The 11,150-nt window shown below is 33.7% G+C and overlaps 1 protein-coding gene across 1 annotated transcript; it reads right to left on the reverse strand.

Annotated features, from left to right (window-relative positions):
* Positions 1-6,176: 6,176 nt before the first annotated feature.
* Positions 6,177-9,119, reverse strand: LOC132752080 (D(2) dopamine receptor-like). Its single transcript, XM_060742357.1, has one exon. It carries the CDS (start codon positions 7,877-7,879, stop codon positions 6,644-6,646), a length of 1,236 nt encoding a protein of 411 aa, XP_060598340.1. The 5' UTR covers positions 7,880-9,119; the 3' UTR covers positions 6,177-6,643.
* Positions 9,120-11,150: the final 2,031 nt, after the last annotated feature.

The following is an 11,150-nucleotide window of genomic DNA, read 5'->3' on the forward strand; positions in this document are numbered from 1 at the left end:
ATACTTATATAACAATCTAGTTTTTCTAATTATGTGAATGCCAATTCTTATTAAAGCTATAGGTAAAATGCTATAGGTAACAAAGATTTGGGAAAACGTAAAGGTATAAGTTAGTCACATTAAGGGTGATTATTTTATAAGTATGTTTAAAAAGGGAATAGTGTTTCAGTTTAAGTCACAATTATAGGAGACATTCCCTTCTTTGTCTATGTAGAAAAGTATCTATAGTTGGGTGAAAGTTAACCTTTAATCTGACGAAAGCATTTCCTAATAAAAGATTTAAAAAATCAGACTGTAGCCTTAGGACGTATCCGTACAGAATTGAAAATAAAACGTACGTCTTGATCGATTTATTTATATCAAATTGTTCTTCCTATCTTACATTACTAGGCCACGGTTTGGAATTTATATGGTATTAAATTAGCGTTATAACGCCTTTTGTTTTGCGTTATTATGCCCTTTGGTTCGCGTTATTACGCCTTTTGATTCGCGTTATAACGCCTTTATTCACGTTATTACGCCTTTTGATTCGCGTTATAACGCCTTTATTCGCGTAATTACGCCTTTTGATTCGCGTTATAACGCCTTTATTCGCGTAATTACGCCTTTTGATTCGCGTTAAAACGCGAATAAAGGCGTTACTACGCCTTTTGATTCGCGTTATAACGCCTTTATTCGCGTTAGTTCGCCTTTTGATTCGCGTTAAAACGCGAATAAAGGCGTTACTACGCCTTTTGATTCGCGTTATAACGCCTTTATTCGCGTTATTACGCCTTTTGTTTCGCGTTATAACGCGAATAAAGGCGTTACTACGCCTTTTGATTCGCGTTGCTACGCCTTTTTTCGCGTTATTACGCCTTTTGATTCGCGTTATAACGCCTTTATTCGCGTTATTACGCCTTTTGATTCGCGTTATAACGCGAATAAAGGCGTTACTACGCCTTTTGTTTCGCGTTATAACGCCTTTATTCGCGTTATTACGCCTTTTGATTCGCGTTATAACGCCTTTATTCGCGTTAGTACGCCTTTTGATTAGCGTAATTACGCCTTTGGATTTGCGTTAAAACGCGAAACAATAGGCGTAATTACGCGAATCAAAAAGGCGTACTAACGCGAATAAAATGCGTTATAACGCGAATCAAAAAGGCGTAATAACGCGAACCAAAAAGGCGTAATAACGCAAAACAAAAGGCGTTATAACGCTAATTTAATACCATATATAAATTCCAAACAGTGGCCTATTAATGTATGGAAGGAAGAACAATGTTGATTTAAATGAATTGATCTAGATGTACGTTTTATTATATGCCCGAAAGAATTTCGGGCATATTATGTTATACCCCCTGGCGTCCGTACGTGCGTCCGTCCGTCTGTATGTCTGTCTGTCCGTCCGTCCGTAAGCAATTTGGTTTCGGGAGCATAACTTAAGTTCCATTTGGCCCACAATATTCAAACTTCATAGGAGGATTGTTATTTGAAGGAGGTAATACTTTATAACCTATAAGTCACCAAGTCATCTTATATTGGCACATATTAAAGAGTCTTTATTAGTTTATGACAAATTGTTTGCATAATTACTGTGCAAATGGAATGAAAGTTATTGTAAATGTATATTGTATTATTGTATACGAGTTTATATCTTGAGCAATAAATTCAGATCAATATTGGTCTTCCTTTCTCGCGAATTTGATTAGTATAAATATGGTATTAAATTGGCATTATAATGTGTTTTAATTTGCGTTATTACGCCTTTTAGTTCGCGTTACTACGCCTTTATTCGCATTACTACGCCTTTTGATTTGCGTTATTACGCCTTTATTCGCGTTATTACGCCTTTTGATTCGCGTTATTACGCCTTTATTCGCGTTATTACGCCTTTTGATTCGCGTTATTACGCCTTTTGATTCGCGTTATAACGCCTATATTCGCGTTGCTACGCCTTTAATTGCGTTATTACGCCTTTTGATTTGCGTAATTACGCCTTTTGATTCGCGTTATAACGCCTTTATTCGCGTTATTACGCCTTTTGATTCGCGTAATAACGCCTTTATTCGCGTTATAACGCCTTTGTATTTTTATTTTTTATTTCATTTGACACTATTAGGCTTTCGTATCTATGAATATAATTATCAATGTAACATTTAGACTTGCTACTTAAAGACCCATTATGCCCCAGAAATGCTTTCATTTTTATTTCTGAATTTTTTTTCATTTTTGGTATTCTTGTATTATAGTTTTTAACAACTTACTCATTGGCCATTTACCTGAACTGTCTCCTTCTGCTGTTGCTTTTTTGTTGTAAATTAATCTTTAGTCTTTCTAAAGAAGTAAATATTTATTCATTTCTGAGGCAAAATGTGCCTTTAAAAAGTGGCCTAATTTGATGGTTCTTTTTCTATATGCCCTTGGTTTGACCTATTTTGTAAACTAGCAGATTATATTATATTGAGATTACTTGTTTAAAGACCACCCACTAGGATGATATGAAAAGATATTCAAATGTAGGACAAACAAAAAGTTAAGTCTGTACAGGTTAGGAAGTACGCGCTGCAATATGCTGTCCTATATTCCTGAGTTCCTGTAGTATTTTGAAAGTCTAAAAACTTAACCATAACTCTGTATCCTATAGATTGCTAGGCCACAAAGGAATGTTTGACAGTTGTTGCTTTACATATATTAGCCAAGATCAAACCATGGTTAGTTCTTAAGACAATTATTCAAGAGAATTGTTGATCACTTGAAATGGAAGGAAGAGGCTTTGCTGGCCAAGTGAATTTGTGTTTGTATGCAGAACATAGATTATCTCTTAACATGTATAAATTTTTCTATGATGCCTTTGGTATTTATTCATAAAAACCGTGTCAATTTTTTACACATGAATTTTGTATATCGTTTGGAATTACAATTCATTTTAAATGTTAATAATAAAGTCTTCAGTTCATTTCGTTATCGAGATAAAGGATTATATTATATATGAGCCGTGTCACGACAAATCAAACATAATGGGTTTGCGACCAGCATGGATCCAGACCAGCCTGCACATCCGCGCAGTCTGATCAGGATCCATGCTGTTCGCTATCAGTTTCTCTACTTGCTATAGGGCTTGTAAGCGAACAGCATAGATCCTGATCAGACGGCGCGGATGCGCAGGCTGGTCTGGATCCATGCTGGTCGCAAACCCATTATGTTGGTTTTGTCGTGACGCGGCTCATATATAGATTGAATATTGTGGAATATTGTTGTCCTTGCAATAATTTCATGGGACAAGAACAGATTTTTAAGAAAACAACTTCTGCTAATTTAACCATTTACTTTTATTTTCACAAGAATTTTCTGCCTTAAACAAAGATGTTTATTTATTAAGAAGATGTGCACATATGTTTACGGTCATATTTTAGATTCTTTTGACTACATGCCTTCTCGTGAAGCACATTCAACGTTCAAGGAAAATATACCATATATGATTCAATATTATTTCCGCCTACAAGATCCTTTGTTTTTATGTGCCTGTTTTTATGATGATAGCAAGATGTCATTAAAGACTTAATAAGAGGCAACTGTCGTAATTCAATTCTTTTTAAAATGAGGTTTCACTTTGTTTCCAGATTTTTTTACAACAACCAACTGCATAAGGATGCTTTTCAAATGGTTTTTGAAGAACATTTCGGTATAATAGATACGAATCACAAATCTGTAATTTTGTACTTAGTGTAATATATGAGATATAATGATTTACAGTCATCCACATACATGTATATGTTAAATAAAAATAAAAGCCTATGATAATAAAATAGAGAGATATAAAATCCCTAAATAAAGTCCGAAACGGAAAAATTGATAATATTGCAGGCTTGGTTTGATTGAGCCTGTTCCTGGACAGTACTGGAAAGTGCAAGCTACTTTCCACACCCCCTAACACCGGCTAAAGCAGTATTCAAATTTAAAATGCAATGGTAAAATTTTGAATTTAGAAACATCCGCAGATGTGTTCATACGACGGTGATCATGGAACCTTCAATGTGACACGTAAGTGCCATTCCACGAAAAGCGGCGTGTGCGGTCCCGAAGTAAACAAATTGCTTGTGCCCTAAACGAGAAAACAATGGGCGGAACTCAACAATGTGGAATTTCGAAAGGGGATCAAACAGGTCTGGAGCGTACCTTAGCTTATTTTGAGTATACGCCAATTACAGTCCCTTGGGCCAAAGTGTCCTATTTGTATGAAGTCTGACGTGAAAATTGCTTTTACTAAATGATTTAAGAAAAGTTATTTACCATTAGGGAAACGAAATTTAGCCAGATAATCCTATTGTGGTTAACATGGTTAACTTGTTCTTCTTCTTCTTTTTTCTTTTTCAATATACCTAGACATGAGATCATCGTCGGAAACCAAGGTACACATTCCGAAAATACTACATTTAATACATGTATGGGTCACCGAGGATGACATGAGATATAATCAAGGAAAATATTGCTATAAAACGTAAACACCATTAGAAAAACAAAAGATAGCCATATATCTTTTTTCTAATCAAGATGTTTAAAACAACATTTTTTTTTTCATTTTTTCTTTATTTCAACATACCTAAACATGAGATATAATAAAGGAACAAGGAAAATATTATTTTTAAAACGATCTGTATGACCGTAAAAAGAACACAACAGATTAAATGTTTAAGTGTAACAACAATCTATAGCATCAATACCACACCTTAAATTTATTGATACGCGATCACTTAGGTCCATAAAAAATCAATAATTTTAGAACTGCATTATGTTAATATAAGAGAATGATTGTTTTTGACAATTTTTCCTTAATTTTACTCTTTAATAAAAATTCATATATATTTTAGTTATATTATTAATCAGTTAAAATTAATGCCTTACTTGTCTGGCAGAAATTCAAGTCAAAACCGTACAAAAAAGAAAAATAACAAAGGATTTTGTATCCCATACAAATATTTACAAATGAACAGGAAAACTACGGTTTATTTAAAGCAAGAGTGGAAACATATTTAAGTTTTGTTAAAAGTTCAAAATGAGAAAAAAGAAGAAAGAACATTCTCTCATATGGCTTTACTTTGATTTTATTGTAATTTTATCTCTGTTCTGTATGTATATATAGATGAGACTATTATAAAATAAATAAAAGATGTCATTGTTTGCAGAAATATTCAATTCATTTCTATAGTCAATGAAATATGTTTAAATAGCTTTGTATAGTGATATATCTTGTAAATCTACTATTTTAAGGGACTTAAATTTGATTAAAAATTTATTTACAATAAAGTTGAGTTCGGTTTGTGATGATAGTTGTGGGCTATTGTTTGCTGATAAGATCAGATTTGTAGGACCCAAAATATTCTATACAATTTCAAATGAAGATGAAATGAATGTGACAGACTTATTCATTGACAAACAACTACAGGATTGAATATGAAAAGGCTGACACGTATTCCTTTGTATTACAAAAGTTCCAGACAAACATAAAATAAGCATTATAACATTTTGTTTTTTAAGTTTTAAAAATGATTATCCTTAATAAAATCCGCATAGGGTGGTATAAATTGAATTTTTATGGTATTTCAAACATAACCTACTTAAAAAATTGATTACTGGTATTAGAAATAAAAAACACAAAAAGGAAACTTCTCGCTAAAATTTCTTCCCATGTTCTTTTCTCTTACATGTATGTGCTTTACTCGTCTTTGTTTGTATGAACATATATTTGACAAAGGTTACATCGTAAGCAAACCTATGGAACCAATAAGCAGTTACGCAACTATAGATCGATCTGCATCATTTTTTTCACGTCATTTTTTAAATTTTAATTTCTCGAAACTCTAATTATTAAATACGCCCGTGCGTATTGGCGTATCGACAGATACGCCACTGTCAGAGGTTATCAAGCCTGCATATTACAGACAAGCTGTCAAAGGGCCAATTAAAAAAGCAGGACACATATACTTAGGGCGATTATACAGTATTCAAGTAAGGAATATTGGAACCACCAAACTAGAAAAAGCCAAATTGAAGGAACTAAAATACCACAGACACAACAATGATGTCGCGTTAAACGATCTTTAAGGATCAGAAATACAAGTATAACATCCTTATTGTATTAGCAGTTCAAACGTTGCACATTAGCACATAAACATTGTTACACATACCACATACAAAGGCTGCCCTTTGTGTAAAAACATACATCAATGTAATATCAATTTACCATAAGGTAATACAAGTTCTTGAGATCCAACCTATAAACATTCATTACATGATTGATAGAGGATATTGAATTAGTGTCAGTTTCATACTTTTATTACATTTATTGAACACGCATGCTACAAGAGCCTGCCCTGGCTGATTTTATTCAACTCGTTCATTAAGTAGATTAAAGTTTATTACTCGTATTTATTACAAAATTAAATTGGTAAGACGTAAATTGTTAATACGTACTAATAAACTTGAACCAGCTTAGTGTTTTAATTTTTTTTATTAACAGTCGATTATTAGAAATACTGCAATCCTATTGTACAAAAATTAATTTCAAACACTAAATTCAGTATTGAACCTACACATATGCAACATCCTTTCTGTAAAGTCCCATTTATAATGCACATTATAAAGATTATGTCAATTATAATTATGCACGATCACAAGAAAACAGTCTTTTACACGAGCTTCTAAATCTTACATCCAATATTCCATAAATAAGCGGGTTTACGGCACTGTTGATAAAATATGACCTCAGAAAAAAATTATAAACTGTTCTCTGAGTGTTGTCCAATGATTCTAGAAATGTTTTGTTCAATGAACGGGTCAAAAGCAATGAAATTACTGGTGCAAATGAGACAATAGCTGCTAATGACACCATAAACATGATTTTAGAAGTTTTGTATTTGTTTGACCTGTTCATAGTGTGACATCGATTATTTTTACTTGCTTTGAACTTTCTTTTTTTCACATCTGTTTCTTTATCTCTCTTTCCCGGGGTGTCATTCAAATTTGAATCTTGCTCAGATTCAAGCGTTTCGCCAGTTTGCTCTTCGGTCATTTCATAAGACATTTCAGTTGTTATTTTTATTCGGTTGCGATTGTCTTTGGTACCAATTCTGTCCTTACTGTCTTCGGTGTCAATTCTGTCCTTACTCTCTTCGGTGGCAATTCTGTCCTTACTGCATTCGGTGCCAATTTTGTCCTTACCTTTGTGTTTCCATTTCATCTGTCGCCTTATACGTACTGCTATACAGCTGTAGAAACTGAATATGACGACAAAAACTCCAACGAAACAGATGGCAAACGTTAAATTGTTAATAAAAGGAAATAGTGTTTCTTTCATATCATCTGTAACTGCACATTGAAAAATTGTAACATTATAAACTTTATGTTTTTCTTTTTTTATGTCATAAATAATTGCAGAAATCCAAGAACAAGCCAGTCCAACACCTACTGATGCCAGGCACATATATTTTGCTGCTTTAAGTGAAACTTGCCAATTCAAAGGGTAGCAAACTTTTCTGAATCTGTCAAATGCAATACACAGTAGGACGAAGCAAGATGTCATCGTTGTCCATGTATTCATTGAAATCGAAATCTTACATATCCATTTATTATCGTAAGTGTATCTATAAAACTGCATGACGAAATGTAGCGAAAGACATATACAGCATGTAAACAAATCAACCGAAGATACAAATGTTACAAAGATGCGGTATGTAGACCTGCTTACATTCTTTGCAAACACATAGCATACCAACGAATTTCCCACAATTCCGATCATACTTATAACAATAAGATAAATCATCAGTGGAATCTGTCGTTTTACTTCCTCGTTGTTTAACTCATTCAGAGTAACCGAATCATTTTGAAAGACCATCATTGCCTTACACGGTTGTTTCGATGTTTGGAAGCTCGATGCTTACAACTGCTGCATGTTGCCAACGTTTTTGCTTATCACACAGAATTATCAATGGTTCTTCATCTTACAATTAATTGTTAGTAACTAAAACGTACTATAATTGTATTTCTCATCCATTAAAAACTCCATTCAATGAGTAAACATTTCTTTTATTGTTTCGATCGTGAGTCTTCAAATAAAAATATACAGCTCTTTGTAATATGTGATACATACAGATACCAACGTGCTAAATACGAAACTCGGTCGGTCGTAGAAGGCGGACGGAAAGACGATACATTAATTATTCATAGCTCGAAACAGGATGAACAAAATAAAACAATACCTTTTTTTCCTTGTGTATTTTGCTTTGCCAAAAATCCTTCTTTGATACATCTATACCAATACCACTATTTGTCATTATATTACGAAATAGTTATCATCAACCATTTTAAATGCTACACAAAACTATACCAGGTGTTAATGACCTTAAACAATTGGTTAATTTTATCTAACAACTGTCAATGGCGTTCATATGTATAATATATCAAGGATAAAACATGAAAACTTGTAAATATTATGAGAAAAGTGAAATTTGTTCTAGATCATAAATATCTTTATATAATTCATACATTGTTTATTCGACCACTTGTTGAATATTCAAATGTAGTATGATGAAACGCATTTCAATATGAATTGATATGTAGACAAAACACAAAACCAATGTACTAGAATAGTTCTCTTTAAAAGTTTTTTTATAGATCAGGCGCTACATTGTTGTCAGAACGAAGGCTGTTTCTTCTGTCTCACAAAAATCTAGAATAATGCCAGGTATAAAGGTTTTCTAAATTTCTTTTATATCAGACCGCAGGTGATAAATACGATTTCAATATGCTCCCTTGATCATATGCGATACATGTCTATTGCTCAAAGCTTGTAATTATATATACCTGAATTGACTTCGTAATGTACGTGGCTTCTGTGTGAAATAATGTAGTGCAAAATAGCCTCACTTAATCAGTAAAACAATGAATTCAAATGACTTAATAATTTCCACACATTTGTTGTTGTTTTCTACCATTATAAAGTTTAACCTAGCCGCCTAGGAATCACTGACTTTGCATTTTGCGTTTTATGCTTACAGTGGGTACCCAATGACGCAATTTTATTTCGATAGTTTTAAAGAAAGCAGTACACTAGGGAAAACTATCTTTTTCGTCGTTTTATATGGTTTTGAAGAGCATATTAAAGTATAACATTTGTACTCTATTGACAAAACACAAATATGTTCATTGAGAAATTTTTTGTAGCAAATGATTTAATTACAGACAAAACATTACAATATTACATCTGCCCTTTAATAACCTCATACATTTTGTTCTCGTACAGGAATTATAGTCTGATTTTATTGACCTGTCAATTATGAATATACATTATAACACTCATTTAAATATTCTTTCCCACTTCGGTTCTCTTCGTGTAGTTTACGAGAATTAATTAGGAGTACAAATGTTTTGAAAAGTTACACCAGCTTAATGTTTTGCTATATAGGTCGTCGTCAAATTCGCAATAGCAAATACGGTTAACTAGTTGCCGAATATATGTGAGGTATGTGGTTTGATCCCGACAGTTGGCATTGTTTTAGATCAACTCTTTGTCCAATAGATCATATTTTTTGGTTTTGTATTTGTAGCTTCCACTACCTAGTCTATTTAAAGTAACCTTTAAATTTAATGACGACTTTAAGTACCAGTTGACGAGATTTGGGCATACCTTTTGAAAACTGTCCTCTTAACTTAAAGTTATTAATAATTGTTGATAAAGCATATAAAGGATGTTGAAATAACATGTGAATTAGGTTCTGTTTATGTAAAGCGTAAATATATATGTTTAAGATCATATGATATTTTGTATAATTTGTAACGTATAAAAATATAAATGTGAATTAATAAAAATCAAACTAAAACTTTAAATATATTATGCTAATCATGGAGCGATATGGCTGAATTACAATTGTAATCACATGATTGTTAGATAAGGCGCGATCTAGTTTGAAGTCAGTCCTACCAGCAGCCAATTGTATAAACGATGGTTAAAATATACCGCGGTAATTTAATTACCGTGGTATATATCGTGGTTAGGTTACCACACGGTTTTTCGAATTGTATAAACAAATTAACCACGCAGTTACCTAACCACGCAAAACCGAAAGTTTAACCGTGGTAATATTACCTATGATGCACCGCGACGTGACGTAATTTTCCCGAACAAATGTCAGACGGTAATATTTACAAACAAAATGGCGTCCACCACAAAAATAAATAGGGCAAGAATGTTCAATCTCCGTGAAACGGATGTGATAACAGAATTTATGAAAATCAATTTACATACGTTGAAAGCCAGCCATGCACAGGGAGGGCCTGGGGCTTCCCAAAAGGTGTCTAAGGTCTGGGATAGGCTTACGGAAGAGGTGAATGCTTGCGGGAACGGCCCCCGAACGAGCAAACAAGTTAAAGAAAAGTGGAGGAATATGGTTTGTTTTCAAGTTTTCCCTTTATCACATATAAGCAACCGGTTGAGATGTATTTCTTAAACTATTTGTTCTGAAATATTCAAAGGATTTGAAAGCTATCTTGTTGATTAATTTGTTTAAATCATTCAATATGGTGACAATGATATGTAAATTAGCTATACAAATAGGTCTGGAACAGGCTTGCCACAGACTGAGATTGTTGCGACATCTCAGGTCTTGCCGGTGTAACGTTGTAAAGTGACCCCCATAGAATAATGACCCCCCGGTCATTATTTTATATAAAATAATGACCCCCCGGTCATTATTTTATATAAAGTATTGACTCCGCGGTCATTATATATGACTGGGGGGTCATTATATTATGACTCCTCACACGTAGAAAAATGACCCCTCACGTAGAAATGTGACCCCCTATAGAATAAGGACCCCCCAATCCAAACCTTGACCTAACCTATCTAAGGTACACTTACACAACATAATTATCTTCATCCATAGACATCGGAGGAGTGATGGCACCCGTCCGTGCATGCGTCCATACTGCACGTTTTTTTACTGCAGTTAGATGGAATTGATCCAAGCTTCAGGGATTACCACTACCGATGCCTATTTGCGTGGAAAGAAAAAATGGTTAAAGTCTCCGACCGAGAATCACTTGCCCCTCACCGTTGTGAGTTCGGCGCCTACCAGGGTCGTGTATGGGTGACAGGCATACAAACTGTGCGC

This window comes from Ruditapes philippinarum, unplaced genomic scaffold, assembly GCF_026571515.1.
Source record: "Ruditapes philippinarum isolate M1 unplaced genomic scaffold, ASM2657151v2 ctg1620_1_1_1_1, whole genome shotgun sequence".
NCBI classification, from domain to species: domain Eukaryota; kingdom Metazoa; phylum Mollusca; class Bivalvia; order Venerida; family Veneridae; genus Ruditapes; species Ruditapes philippinarum.